Source organism: Desmodus rotundus, chromosome 10 (genome assembly GCF_022682495.2).
Source record: "Desmodus rotundus isolate HL8 chromosome 10, HLdesRot8A.1, whole genome shotgun sequence".
NCBI classification, from domain to species: Eukaryota; Metazoa; Chordata; class Mammalia; order Chiroptera; family Phyllostomidae; genus Desmodus; species Desmodus rotundus.
In genome coordinates this window covers 98,894,328-98,909,952 of record NC_071396.1, presented here as the reverse complement: position 1 = coordinate 98,909,952, position 15,625 = coordinate 98,894,328, and the positions used below count along the sequence as shown (strand labels likewise).

Here is a 15,625-nt window from a genome sequence, read left to right as displayed (position 1 = left end):
TTTGTGTACTTGGTTGTTGGGTAACATTTATTTTCTTGTTCTCAAAGCTATTTTTCACCCCAAGTCACCATCTTGTGAGCTCTAAATTTTAAATGTATTTTTGAATGCTTTTTGTATATTAGTTCATTTGAATAGCTTATGAATTCTTTGGAGTTTATGTATGGAGCCTGGTGTATTACTCATTCCAAAATCACAAATAATATGTTACTTAAAAACAACTAAACAATGTTGAACTGCGTGGTTCTAGGGACATCATAGGTGCTTAATAATCACTTGTTGACCTTCTCATTTTTGCCTGCATCTGTGTTGTGTTTGTATATACTTACAGTGTGGCAGGCTTAGGCGATAAGAAAATTGTCCCAGGATATAATGATTTGTTGCCATACCTGTGGTTGCCTGATGGAGACTTGAAATTATTAAGGACAATGCCTCAAATGTGTATCTCTTAGGGGGGCTGTGGGATGACAACCCCCCTGAGTGATGATGGCACAGGAATAATAAGGAGCCTTGTCTAATTTACATTAGTTAAAGGGGAGTGTACATTGTGGGTTTTCTTTCTTTCATGAGGGTGTTTCAAGGCTAAACAGAGAAAGTAGATGGTAATGGCTTAGCGTGCTTTCCAAGGATTTTATAAAAATCTCCCAGTTGTGTATTCACAGTCAGATTCGCTGTAAGACAGGTAAGTCCTCAGTAACATCAACAGGGTTGCCTTTGGTGTCAATCCAGATTCCAAATGAAACAAACAAACACCAAAATCCATCCAGAAAATTAATGGAGAGCCCTGCTGTTTCAAAGGAATATGGCATTCTTTTGTGCAGAATGCTTTATTTAGCAAATTATTTCTACAAACTCAGCATCTGTTGGGGTTCAAATACCATTTTGCATCTCTTGGTGTTTTTCTACCTTGCCTTAGCATTGTTTCCTTAGACATAATTGTTCCTGTGCTAATGTGAGCTACTAAGTGATTAAAATGCTTTGTTTTTTTCCATTCAGTGTCACTGCAGCAAAATGTTCCGTGACAGTCCAGGAAGCATATAAAACAATGTATTACACAAATGACAGTTCATGTAAAATTTCATACTATCAATTCCAACTTCACCTTGTATTTTGCATTTGCAGAAAAGCTGGTCCTCCACCGGACAGTGTAGAGTCGCACTTCGGATGTTTTTTGGTTCTTAGGGACAGAGTTGTCTGCCCAGCTGACCCTCACAGCATCGTGGGTAAGAGCCACAGCCTGTACACCTACAGGTGGGAGCATGGGGGTGGAGACATCTGGGACCGAGGTGGGGAAATCATCAAGCAAAGGATAATAATCAACTGGGTCAGTGGGATCTGGGTTTAAAAACCCATCAAATGAAACAAACAAATAAATATGTAAATAAAAGAGTTAAAAATAAACATCAGTGGTAACACATCACAATGAGTTAAATGCATGGCAATAATGATGAAAGGGAACATGAGAAGAACAGAAAAAAATACAATTAATTCAATTGGAAAACTTATCAGAAACAGTATTGTTATATTAAGAAAATAACTATTTTCTCTCATTTGCTCATTTCCTTGAGGTGGCTTTTATCAATTTGGATGTCACTTCCAGTTATATACTTTAAAAGTCTAATGTCACAGGTTTCTTCTTTAAAGATCTAGTATAGAAAGTATCAGATTTATAGCTATATAGATAATTTTAAATAACAAGATTAAAAGGAATGACTGGTTTATTTCCTCCTGCAAAAGAAATTCAAACCTATCTAATACCTGTTGTTTTGTTGTTGGTGTTCATTTGTTTGTTTTCTTCACCTCTAACTTGATTTTGTCTCTCTAAAGTTTTTATTACTGCCTAGCTTATACCTATATAAATACTGTTTGGGCAAGAAACAAACAAGAAATAAGATCAAAGCGCCCTGAGGTCCATGGCTATGATTACACGAAACCAGACTGATCAAGTCCATGGTCCACATCATTCACTGATAAGTCTGATCATTAGATTTCAGGTAGCACTTGGTGTTGCCGGTTCTCTTAGATTAAAATCCTTGGAGAAAGTGTAGACGTGCCCATTTCACCCACATTCTCACAGAGTCAGGTAACTTTATAGTTTTTTAAAGCATTTCTATTTTCCAAGGTCTTTTTGTTCTAAAAACTCAAGTTCCATGGAAAGACTGTATTATTGGGTGGGAGACAGAGTGAACTACCACGTGTGTGCCGAGGCACACACATTCTTTGATCCATAATACTATTAGAATCTGCAGGATGATGTGTGTAGTTCTATACATTTTTCTAGAAAAACCTTGTACTTATTTTTATGCTGGGTATATCAGAATCAGAGGAGCTCATTTTGCAGTCATAGAGAGAGTCCAATTTCCAGACTTTTATTTTATAACTAAGACATTTACATTTTTAGTGTTTTACCTTTCGATCATATAATGTGTCTTCTCACTAACAACAACAACAACAAACCAAGATGACCTCTCAGTCTGGGCATAGGGCACTACTTGGGGAGAGAAGACCTGCTGGAATGTCAGGTGCCTGCAGCGGGGCACATACAGAACTGATGTTTTTAAACAGCAAGGTTGCAAGAACAGCAGCTACTGGGTGGTTTTGATGATGACTTCACTTTGTCCAATGCATTTCAAATGTGTAGCTCCTACTCATCTCTCTGTTTTCCAATGAATTATTTAGTAGTTTACTGGGCTGTGGTCTTTGGAGCAAAATAGAAAACCCGTAAGCAAAAACCACAAAAGGAAAGGACAAAGGAAAGAGAGAAAGAGAGAAAAAAAGTGTGTTTAAAATTTAATGACAGAGCCTAGGCTTTCTGCATGCCTTTGATGTGTCTTTGGTGAAGGGCTCCTTTAAAGCCAAATGGATTTATGAAATGATGAAGAGGGAGCTAGAGCCACCGCGGCCTCCAGGAGGGCCCCAGTCAGCCATCAGGCTGGTGCATCAGTGGAAGGAGGTGTTGCCAAACTACTGTGGGTGCTGCTTTACTTTACCTGTTTCTATTCTTCGCTGACTAATCCAGAAGGATGCTGTGTGCCTGGGAGGCCTACTCTAAATTACAAACTTCTTTTTGACCAAGCTCTATTAATGACTTATCCTATTTGCTGTTTCTTTGCTTAATCTAATTTTGTTGGTAACCCCACCTTACCTTTGTAGCCTTTCGCAGGTGCCATATATAAGGTTTTGAAAAGTAGTGATTCTACTTCAAGAAATGTTAATACTCAGTTCTGCTCTTTCTGAGTGTTAGAAGTGTATATTTTTCATAATTTTTTTTTTTTGCTGAGTTTCTTGAAGCCTCAGTTCCAGAATGCATTCCTCAAGTTCCAAGTAATGCTACTGCTTGGTAGCACTGATCTATGGATTTCCATAGTTAAAAATATTCTACCCTTAGACAAATTTTTCTTGACTATTTTAGGGATTTCAAGCACGGCTTGTCATTCTACTTGCTACCTCTTTTACAGCTGCACTGTCTGATACAATAGCCACTAGCTACAGGAACAATTAAAATTAAAATTAAATACAATGGAAAATTCAGTTCTGTTGCACTAGCCAATTGCAAGTGCTTAGTGATCCCATGAGCTTGGTGCCTCCCGTATTAGACAGTCCAGATATAGAGCTTTTCTAACAAAGCTGGATATTCTACTGGATGGCAAAGACTGCTCTAAATTCATATATGCTAAATATACTGCAAATTATCTTTTTCTCTTAGGACACAAACTGAGTAGCTGAATTAAAAACATCCTTTTGTTGCTAAACAACTTCTTTTCAGTTTAAAAAAAAATACTTCTGGGTACCTTATATGCCATTGATTTTCACTGGTTATATTCAAAAGAATAAAAAAATAAATTAAAAGATTTAAAAAAGACAAAATATAGCCTCAAACTTTCTGCTAAGAAGAGAAACCTATCCAATTCCTTATAGATGCTTTGGTAAGAGCCTATGAATTTTTCAGCCAATGTATTTATATTCAAGAAGAGCTTTTAAAAAAAATAACACAGTCTGACATCTGGATTGTACTTCATTTAGACTTTGATAAAACAGTGGAGAAAAAACAAATTCAAATAACACACCTCATTATTCCCCTGCCCTCTTCCCTTCTCCAGGCTCAAACTGTCTCGTGTTCGCAACAAGAAGAAATAACAGGCTTTACAGCCAAAATGAAACTCAACCCACCCATCTGACCTGCTGACACTTTCTTCAGCTCTCACACTGATTTGTTCAGATGAGATGGGGCTCCAGAGCATGCCGACATCCGTGAGCACAAGCGTGTGGAAAACACCAGGGCCTGATGCTTACTCTAGCCTGAGGCATTTATCGCCTCTGTTTTTTATTTCCTTTATCCTGGCCTCTTCCAAGACTGCTCATGGGAATTCTCCACAGAAGCTCAGAGACAAAGAATGCCTTGTATGTGGTGCTATGGCACATTTATTGATAGAGTTCCTCCCAGAATCTTAACCTTTGCTTCTGTTTCTGTGGCCTTTACTCTCCAAGATGTGTGGAAACACAGTAAGTTGGCCACATCCGGGACAAGCATAGGCTCTTCTTTCAGAAAGGGCTGGTTTCATTCATTCCTCTTCAAACCCTCACTGACTTGTCTTTGATAAGAAAATTCCTCACACAGTGTCCAACTTTTGGCAGCATTTCATTTCTCAGGTCCATTAGGATCAGTCTTATCAGGGGTGCAGACAGCCTATGGACCACTGGGGATACCACCTGCTGAGATTTAAAGACAGACAACTGCCCTGAGGGACACAAAATTGACAACGCCTGGGACAGGCCTTTCTGAGCAACCTCTCCTCAGTGTATCTGAACTCTACTCTCTCTATTACTACTACTCACTACTCAAAAATATATTGTTTGGTCATCTAAGTGACCCTTCTTTGCAGGCTTTAGTTGTAGTAAATAATTATAATAATAATAATAGTTTTAAAAGACTCGCCATAGTATAATTTTGTGTGGGCTGGTCACGAGCTCAAAGCCACCACATCAGTGAACATCTGGTCAGCATCTTTTCTGCCAGGCAGGAAGGAGATGACTCAGTACACGAAAATTATGGGAAGCCCAGGTCCAGCCAAAGTAGGCCACTATCTCTCAAAGGACCTGCTGCTCGCAGAGCAAGAGAATAAGGGGAAGTGACAATCCCAAACACCCACCCATCATCATCAGGTTACCTCGTGTTTTACACTCTGGACCTCTTTTGCCTTATCTCTCTATATTTAGGAATAATACATTTAATAGTAACATTTTAAAAAGTAGTAATTCTTCAAGAAATGCTAATAAGTCAATCCTGCTACTGAATTTTAGAATAGCATATTTTTCATGATTTGTTGAGTTTTTTGGAGTCTCAGGTCCAGAATGCATCCCTCAAATTTCAAGTGATGCTGTTTGTTGGTATTTATCTATGACCTTATATAATTCAAAATCATTTCTTATTTACCTTTTTTGTAGAGTCATGCGCCTCCTTGATAATACAATGAAAGACATATACTGTCTCCACAGATAACTGCATATCTTGACCTATAGCCCAAGTTTTGCATAACAGTTTAGGCAGAATATAGACCTTGAAACCAGTGGCCAAAAAGTCACGGAGACTCTGGAAGAACACCTTCCCCTTACTAGAAAATCTGGAATCGGGAGAGTGATGTTAGGCTCCGGAAACAATCATGTAAGAGCTGTGAGTCCACAGAACAACCGTGTGCTCTCCAAAAGGTCTGTGGATGGAGCTTGTGCGTGTGGAGGCCAATTGTACGGAGCTCGCATAAATGTAGGTGACAGCAGAAGTGGCAGGATTCTGCTGTTTATTTTATGCTTATTTACTCCTCCTTACTTGTCAGGACATCATACTCAGGCTTTCAATATTTCCCATGTCCTCTGGTGCTCGCTATCAAATCCTGCCCTTGGATCTTGTATTCTCACTAAAAGCAGCTGGTAAGTTCTCCGAGGTCGGAAGGTTGTGGGTTTTGAAAGAGGTTGGGATCAAACTATTCATTAAAGAGATGGAAATCTTGGATTTTGCTTTCAGATTCAGACATAAGACTCTTGGGGGTGGTCCTGTGACTTTCCAGTGTCTGAACAGACCCACAGAGGTGTCACTTATTTTATGTTGAAAGAAGCCTGGCCTTGCTCACAAATAGTCTCATAAATGGCTTGGATCGCACTTTCTTACCCATCCTTTCCTCAGTTTTTGGGCACATGCTCTCTTGTGTGCTGCCTTTACTTCCCGCTCACAGGAGAATTCCTAGAGGTCACAGCCCAGAAGCAGCCAATCCATTTAATGTCTGGAGGCCTCAGGCACTATTGTGTAAGCTGTAGGCACAACTCAGGAAGAGGCTACTTGTGTGACTCTGCCAGCCCCATCCAGCCCCAGGAGGCAGTTCATCCTTGTCACATTAGCTTGCAGGATCCTCTACAGAGAAGCAAGTGTCCCTTCAGACATTTGGCAGCGTTTACTCAAAGGCCCGCTCACCAAATTTGCATGGATTTCAGAAAAGCTGCTCAGAATGAAGAGTGATATCAGGGCACCAAGATATGAAGCTACTTGGAGAAGAGAGAAAGTGAGAGATCTGGGTCTCTAGGTATATAAGTCCATTGGTATATTGGACTTATATGGTATATAAGTCCACATACTAATATATAGACTGAATTTCTCTTACTTCATTTGAAAGCCCAAAAACCAATGAAGTTTGTGTGTGTGTTTACACACACATGAGGCTTGGAACACGACTGTGTACGTTTTCGGTGTTTCATTTATTCATTTACTTTGCCATAACTCAAACACTGGCTACTCGTCACAACAGGATTAACTGCCTCAGCTTACCTGTTACAGATCTGGTGGTGGCACTTTCATAGAGAGGGACACCTTCTCCTGCATTGTTGAAAGCTTTTAGGGAGATTACATAATGGGAACTTGACTCTGGAGAAAAAACAGAAAGAATGTGAACATGTTGATTTAGTTAGTGTACTGAAATACTCAGAATAAATCAAATTTAATGTAATCTATTATGTTCATTGTGGGTTAAAAATGAGTGAGTTTGATCCTGGGAAGAAGGAGGCAGTGGGGGCAATGTATGTTTTAGAGCTTCCTGAATCTTCAGGTAAACAGACTGAATGACTCAATAGAAAGGCAAAGATCTGACTGACAGGCTCCAGTGTGCTGAGACGTGAGCTCTGGCCTAATGACAGTAACAGGGGAGGAGCTCTGTGTGATTACAAAAGCCACATGAACTTGTGGGAGTGCAGGGAACAAATCACGTGGAAGAAAGCAACAGAAATCTGTTGAGGTTAAATTTCTAACAAAATAAAATGAGGAGAGTGTCATTCCTGTAGACAAGTACACACACAACCCACAAAAGGATAAAAAAATAACACAAAACATACATCAAACCTGCAGTGTACTATTTGAAAATGAACTAAACAACATTAAGAAAATAAAATGCCAAATATGCAAGAGCAATGTAAATCAGAATTAGGAAAAACTGAGAAACAAATTGGCCTAGCTCAAGAATTATATATATGTAAAAAAATAATGTCAGAAATAGAGGGTATCTAGATCAATGAATAAATAAAACAAGGAGAAAAAAACTCAGAAATTAAGAAAGAGTAAAAAAGAATTCAGGAGAAAGTGACAAATACTAGAGAAGACCTCACATTTGAGTAATAGTTGTCCTTGAGGATGAAAACCAAAGAAACAAAACAGAAAAAATACGAAAAAATGTAATCCAAGAAATCTTTGCTTACTTAAAATTTTTTTAGGTATCAAAACAGAAATAATACATGATTTATAAGGATGGCAATTAGATAATGACCACACTTTTTGATGGCAACACTTTATGCCAGAAGAAATTGGAGTAATTTATTTAAAATATTCAAGGTAAGAAAATGTGATTCAAGCATTTTATAGTCAACAGAAGTTAACGTTAAATATAAAGGGCACACCCAAACTGTTACCAACCTGCAGGTAATCAGGGATGTTGTTCTCCTGGTCCTGAAAACTGCTAGAAAATGAGCTTGAGACATTTGAAATAACCAGGGGAGCTATTGAGCTAACTGGTCAACAATGAATTTAATGACCTAAGACTAAGTGAGGGCTGAAAGGGAGAGCTTTTATTTTGAAAGACTATACATATTCTGATTTTAAAGATGCATACAATCATAGACAAAATTAAGGGACAACAGGGACAGCATGACAGCATATGCAAATATGTTTCAATAAGTGTTATCTATTATTGTTGTTATTCTGAGACTACTGTAATATGGGATACTGTATAATCATAAACAATTCTAATTCCACCATCCCCTGTGTCCTTGAGAACCAGGGTCTCGATGGGGACAAAAGGACATACAGATTTAAAACAGGGCAGGTTAAGTAAAGTATTGTGTTCCAAAATTTAATTAGAAAGACCTGTTTTAAATTCAATAGGTAACCATGGACATGAACAACGGGAGGCAGGGATGTGGATGGGGGGGGATTGTGCAGGGCAGAGGGGAATACAGGGGGGAAAATGGGACAACTGTAATAGCATAATCAATAAAATATATTAAAAAAAATAAACTCAAAAAGTATTCTATCTCTACTGTAGTTCTATCCACGGAAAAAGTCTAGCACTAGTGACTGAGTAACAACAAGCATCCCTAGCACCCAGACTTGGATTTTGAACAAATACTTCCCACTGCAAGAAACAAGGGCTTGTTGGAGAACAGGCTGATTCTGGTCTGATATGATTCAGGCTCATATCAGTTGAGCATGAAACACCCTGGCATGCCAGACAGAGAGGAAACAACCAAAGACTAACGGGCTCATGGCAAATGGATTCAGGAATAACTTGAAGTGGCTCCCACAGACCAAAGACCTGCGGACGATCTGAGCTTCCATAAAAAAGAAGTTGCAATGAATTTAAACCCAACAAATAAATACAAATACATAAATTCACAAAGATTTTTTAAAAATTTGTTTAATTTATTGTGGGGGATGTTGGTTGATAAAATTATATAGGTTTCAAGTGTACAATTCTATAATACATCACCTTTATATTGTATTGTGTGTTCACCACTCAAAGTCAAGTCTCTTTCGGTCACCATGTATCCTGCATTTATGCTCTTCTCTCTCCCCCGCCTTCCCTATGGTAATCACACACTGTTTTCTTTGTGTCTGAGTTGTTTTTTTTCTTAATCCCTTTGTCACTAATCATCAGAGAGATGCAAATTAAAACCACAATGAGATATCACCTTGCACATGTCAGAATGGCCATAATGCCTTTCTGTCTCTGCCCCCACCTCCCAACTGCCCAGTTTATACCTCCTTAGACAAGATACTCTGTAAAACCCTCTTTAGCATTTCTGAACTATTGGCTTCTAGCCTTTTTCCATGCACATTACTTCTCATTTAAAAGAGACCATGCACCTGAACTGGTTCATTCTCATTTTCCTGGCTTGAATTTTTGTCTCGGTTGGAATTCCAACACGTCACATCATCTTGCAGCACATCATCTGTCCACTGGCTGTCTGGCTCCTGACCAGTATTCATCATTTCTTAATCTCTCTCCCACAGTGAATGTGAGGTGGCTGTCATTTCAATACTGACCCTGGCTAATGTTGAAACCCGTCAAGTCGTTAGTCCCCTAAGTAACGGCAGCTTCTTCTACTCGAGGTCAAGCCATGGTATAGGGTACTATAGCAAAGACGCTGAAGTCATACCATTTACTAGCTGTTGAGAGAATGAATGATCACGAATCGCTAAACACCACAAGTCTTAACTATAATGTGCACACCTTAGGGGAGACCAATCTTAAATCCAAATAGAAAGTGGTAATGGCTCAGTCTCAGGAAAGGTAAACAGATTTGCAATGGAGTTGTAATTGGTGAAGAATATCGTATAGAGTAGGGGTCTTGGTCCTTTCAGTCTGATCTTTTTCTGTAGTCAGTGATTTGAGGTTCGGGTGAGTTCACTTCCCTCTAAAGTTAACACAGAGCTACCCAGGAAATGAGAGACCTGGGACAACTCCATAACCCCTGTTGCAGCTTTTTCAAGGAGCTTTTATTTATGCACTTTATACTCTACCTGCTCTCTCTGGCCTCAGCATAGTGCTTTTGTCAAACTGCATTTGACCTGCTGAGAATCAAAGATCTTTCCATGACTCAATAAAGCTTGATCCAATACTGAATCAGCCTGAGCGACACCAGTAAAAATATTAGTCAGCTATTGGTTAATGGTAGACCAAAGACTATATTGCTTTGATCCTCTTTTATACTGTGATGGAGGTACCACATTTGAGTGTGTACTGAGGGGAAATAAATAGGCTGTGAGAGTGAATGAATGGGGGAGCAAAGGAGAATGAAGGTTTTCACCCCATACAAAAGAAGGGTGTCATTTACTGGCACACCACTAGAGAGCAATGTGGAGCTATTTTCCTGCACATGCTCAGAGCTCTTAAACTTTAAAATCAGGAAATCACAAAAGAATTGCATAGAGTTGCTCCCTCTATAGAAGCATCAAATGAGTTAAACACATTTAATATTACCATAATGAATTCCAAATGAATTAATCATTAATTATGTTCAGACACCATTGTTCAGAAATACACTTAATGACAATTATGATGGTAAATTTATTTTTTGGATTTGCTAAAAATGTCGCAGATACATAGGCTTGAAAATATATCAATTGCCTCTGAAAGATAAAGGACAGCAGCATTTTCTTATTTTAATACTCTGTGAATGAAACCATACTGAAATAACTTGGTATTTGGTGGGTATCCACGGAAATTATTTTTAATTATGGGTATTCTGAGTGACTCCACAGATTTCAAATTATTGATCAGACTTTCATCAGGCTAGCCTTTATTATAGTATACATCGAATTGAGATAAAGAAAGCTAAAGAAATACTTGATAATTCCTTCAGCATCCAAAAAAAGATGGTTCCTGGCCAGTATCTTCTTTGTGGCTAGGGAGATAAAAAGGAATAAATGCACATTTATAGATTATAGGGGCTGTAAAGACAAGGAATGAGTAATAGGGAGAAGTTTTGGTTTTCCTTCCCAGAAGCCTGGTAGGTGAGAGACCCATTATTCTAAGAGCTTTATTTTGAGACTCGCCTGGAGGTAGTAAGATGGATGAGGTTCTCTGGGGTGGAGGCAATGAATCAAGAAGCCTGCAGATAGCTCCTCTGGGGCTCGACCACAATGCTGTGCTGAGTAACAAACTCCAGTGAGGTCTATCATTATTTTAATTATATTTTACATGAATTAAATGCCACTGGCATGTGCCAGATTGACAGCTCATAGTCCTTATTCAGTATGGATTATGTACGAACTTCACTCAGTGGCCCTGTTGATGCCAAGTGCTTGTCCGGGTCCAGTTGCCTCGTCCCTGCGTCTTCTGCCCTGTCTGTTCACACTGCCAACAAGTCAATTAGAGATGGGTGGTAGCTGTTTTCCCAAAGCAGACGCCTGCTCTTTGCAGTGGACCTAGGCTACCACATGCATGGAGCACAGGCCCCTGGATCACTGTCAGATGGTAAATGTTCCTGGGCACCTTTGACCCCCCTGGGCCCAGACTGTTTAAGTCTAGCGAGTGGAGTGCAAATACAGCCGATTGCGTTGATGTCTTAAAAGAACGAGCTATTCATATTTGAGAAAGATGTTACTATATAATACATACAATATTCAATTCTACCTCATTATAGATACTTCTTCGCAAATTTAATTAACAGCCAATCTAACTAGCACCCTTACGTTTTTTTTCCCCCCTAGGAACACCGCCCAAAGAACGGTCAGATTTACAAGTGACTTGCCCATTAACCAATCTTGCAGATACTAGATACTCGGCTCTTCTGTGCGAGGAAGTATTTGAGTTCAAAGACGTACTTAGGTTTTTGGGTTTTTTTTCTAATTTACCAAAATCTAATCAGGAGGGAAATCAGGTAAGCATTAAGTTTATAAGAAATGTTTCAGTGTATGGCAGATAGCATGCGCTTAGCCAATATTTGTTGCATTGGTGAATGTGTGCGACTGGAAAGGATAAATTACTTAGCAAAGGTTAAACAGCAAGCCCCTAATCCATCTGAGCACTGAACTCAGATTTCTTGACTCCACAGTGCACATTCTGATATCTACAGGTTCATAAAAATATGGGTCCAAAGAGACTGTGCCACATCTCTGCCTCTCACTTGCACGGTCAGGTTCAACAATTCTTCATTCATTCATTTGTTCATTTACTCATCATTGTCATCGAACACCTTCTGTATATAAGATATGGTTATAAGCTTTCTAGGGTATGTAAGGATTTAAAAAAAAAAAACCTGGCCTTGATGTATCTTTTAAAGTAGAAAACATGTCAGAATTTTTTAAAAAATAGAGCAAATTGTTCTGAAATCAGAGAGGCTTTGTGGAGAAGATGGCAGTTTTGCTGACTCTTCTGATGAAGAGACGTTGAAGAGAAAGAGTGAAAAAAGCAAATGCAAGTGAACAGCTCAGAGTGGCTGGAGCATCATGCAGGTTGGGATCAGAACTTGGAGACCATGACAGTTCCTCCTCCCCCACACCCACAAGGCCTCCTCCTCCGCTGCCTAGGCTGCCCTGTGGTAACATTCGTTGGATGCCTCAGTAGGCCCTTTGTTAATGACCCCACACTCCTTATTTTACTTATGCCTTACCTTAACCCAGTGGCTGGCATACAGTAAGTACTCAATACATATTTATTGAATGGATGAATGATGATCTACCTCTTAAAGGTAAGGGGGAGAATTCTAATTCCCAAAGTTCAGCCTTATCCTCTGTACTATTTTCCTTTTACTGAATATGAGATGGTGAGCTGAAGAACATTTTAAACAAGTTTCAAATTGTACTTTTAGGGGAATTAATTCCTCAGAGCTATGTAGTCCAGGAAAGATGGAAAAGATGTGAATGTAGGTACACCCCTTAGTTAATTCAAGAAAACAAATCATTACTTTGGTTTAAAAGCCAGTCAAACTGACTCCCTAGCATAAAGAGATAAAATAAAACAAAAAATAAAATAAAATAAAAAGTTGTGGTTAGGAACTAAAAGAGAAAGCACATCCTTCATTTTTACAAAGGGTTGCCACTCCTTCCTCTTGTCCTATGTCCTTTCTCTTTTAGCTCCTGGGCTCATCCCCTTTCCTCCTCTCCACCCATTTCTTTGGGTTTTGGGAGGGGTGGAGGGAACAAAGAAGTGGAAACAAGATATGAAGAGAAAGAATGACATGAACAGAAACACAGAGGTGCTGAGGAAAGAGAGCAAGGATCATACAATGACTAGGGTCCTTGTTTATTGGCACTCGCCGCACCAGATACCAACGCTGCTGTGCTTATCTTCACAGGGACCCGAAGAAGTAGGTGCAAGGCTGTCCCACTCCAGGGAAGAGAAAACACAGGCTCGGTGATGGTCACAGAGCTCACTAAGTAGCAATGCTCAAATCAAAGCCAGGTCTGCCTATATTTGCGAGTCCACCCATGGGATGCACAGAATAAACCTGGGAAGATGGCATGGGCCAAGGCCCCGATGCTTTGCACTCTCTTTAAGTGGACAAGTAGGAATATGACACAAATAATTTTGGTTCTTCATGCATCACTTTAAGCAGAGGTGAAAGAGAACTCTTTTACTTCTTAGTAAACTATTATAACATCACATAAATACCATTTAATTTTTCTCCTAACACCATGGTATACTAGTGTAGGTCATGGTGACTATTAGTTTGTACTTTGATTTTGTCTTTCACTCAACAAGTGTCTGAGGCTTTGTGAGTGTACATGTGTGTATATCAAAGTCACCGACTCAACCCGTCAGCTTCTATATTCACTCAGCGTCCTGCCTTTATCTGGGCAATGTCTTCAGTTTCCTGCATGCTGACATTTAATCATGCAATATGTCAAATAGATGCAACTCAAGCACTCAGGTGACACACAGCCTACGTGCATATACGTGTGTATTTACTTAAAATCACAGTCGTCATTTCTCTACGTATTGTAGTTTCAGACTAAATCCCAGGGAGAGGTAACCCACAGAGGGCTACAAACCAGTGCTGTCCTCTGGCACTCTCTGGGGTGACATAAATGTTCCCTATCTATGCAATCCAATGTGGCAGTCAGTAGCCACGTTTGCTTATGAAGCAGAGAGCACTAAAAATGTGACTAGCATGACTGAAGAACTGATTTTTTTCATTTTATTTAATTTTAATATATTCGTGTTTAAATAGCCACATTTGGATGGTGGTGTAGGACAGCACACCTATACAAAAGTTCTGTTTACCTTTCTCTCCCTCAGTGTTGCCATAGTTACTACAGTCTTGTGGACAATGCCAAGGGCAGATGGAGTAGATTCAATATGATGGTTTCTGCTGCTATTTTTCCCTTCAAATTTGACTTTCTATGATACCTACCATGATTGCATAGCTTGGGCTGAAATATAACTTAATAAGTTGAATACATATATTACACTTGAAGTTAAAAATAAAGCATTTGCCTTGTACCTGATTCAATTTCGTATGCACATACTAATTTCTACCCACATAGCAATAGATGGCCTCCACTGATAAGAGTTTGAGTACTCATGATTTTCAATTCTGTACTCTAAAATTTGGGTTTTTTTCTCATTTGAATATATACTAAACTCAAGGAAATACGTCTAGATGGAAAATAACTTTGTTAATAATGGAAAGGGACGTTAAATTAATGATAAGTCTAAGGTAGCTGTAAAATTGAATTCATTTTTAACCCATGCTTTAATAAAACATGAAGATATGAAATTGGAATAATTAGGTCAGAATAAGGACCCAGTAAAAATAACTACTGATGATGAATAGTAACAGGATAATAGCATTAGGCCATTTGCTCATAAACAAATACAGTTTCTGACCTAAGTTCTCAAGAAAATCAACTAGTATTTTAGTTACCAATTCAGCTTGTGGAGGTGAATAGGAAGAATAGGGAGAGAAAAAAAATTAAACAAAATCAAATGAACTTAAATGAGTTGAGCCAAAAATCAACCAAATGTCAGCATTAATAGTAAAATTGGATGTATGCAAAACATAAAACAATGCTGTCAATATCAGGAAGTCAGTGAAATGAGGCAAACTGGGCTTATTGGTCCCAGCAACATAACATAACATTACTGGTATATTTTGGGGGTTTCAATAGACAACTTGTCAGTGCAAGAGAAGAGAAATGGTAAATAACAGTAGCTTATCCAGTTGTGGAGGGACAACACGTGGCCAGGCTAGGCTTTCTCTGGAATCTTGTTTAGCTAGAACCTGGAAAAAGATAAATAGCCAGAGGAGAGCATTTAGAGACATAGACTCCGCCTGGCACGCTGCTGGGGTGTGAGCTGGCTGAATTCGCAGGCCCCAGCTTTCAGTAAGAATCACTGAGCATCCAGGTGCTAGAGCATTCATATGCTCTCCATGAGACATTAGCATGCTCATTCACATTCACACTGAAGGCAGGTGACAATTTTTACTTTTATTTTTTTAATACTCCCTGGGCCTACCATTGTTTCAGACATGTAGTGAAAACTTTAAAAATTTGTTGCTTGAATAAAATGACTGCGGGAATGAATGAATTCAAGGTAAAAATTTGACATTCAAAAAGGTTAAATATATTTGCCAATGTCAAACATCC

At 39.0% G+C, this 15,625-nt stretch overlaps 1 protein-coding gene across 2 annotated transcripts in view; it reads right to left on the bottom strand.

The window, feature by feature from the left end:
- The window catches only part of DCC (DCC netrin 1 receptor), a 995,961-nt gene that overhangs the window by 112,553 nt on the left and 867,783 nt on the right, over nt 1-15,625 (bottom strand). For both annotated transcript variants that reach the window (XM_024580416.3, XM_045188039.2), the window contains exons 16-17: nt 6,812-6,907; nt 1,100-1,332 (exon numbers count right to left, since the gene is read on the bottom strand). In XM_024580416.3, coding sequence (XP_024436184.2) covers nt 1,100-1,332; nt 6,812-6,907 — 329 coding nt within the window. The remainder of the gene's footprint in view (nt 1-1,099; nt 1,333-6,811; nt 6,908-15,625) is intronic.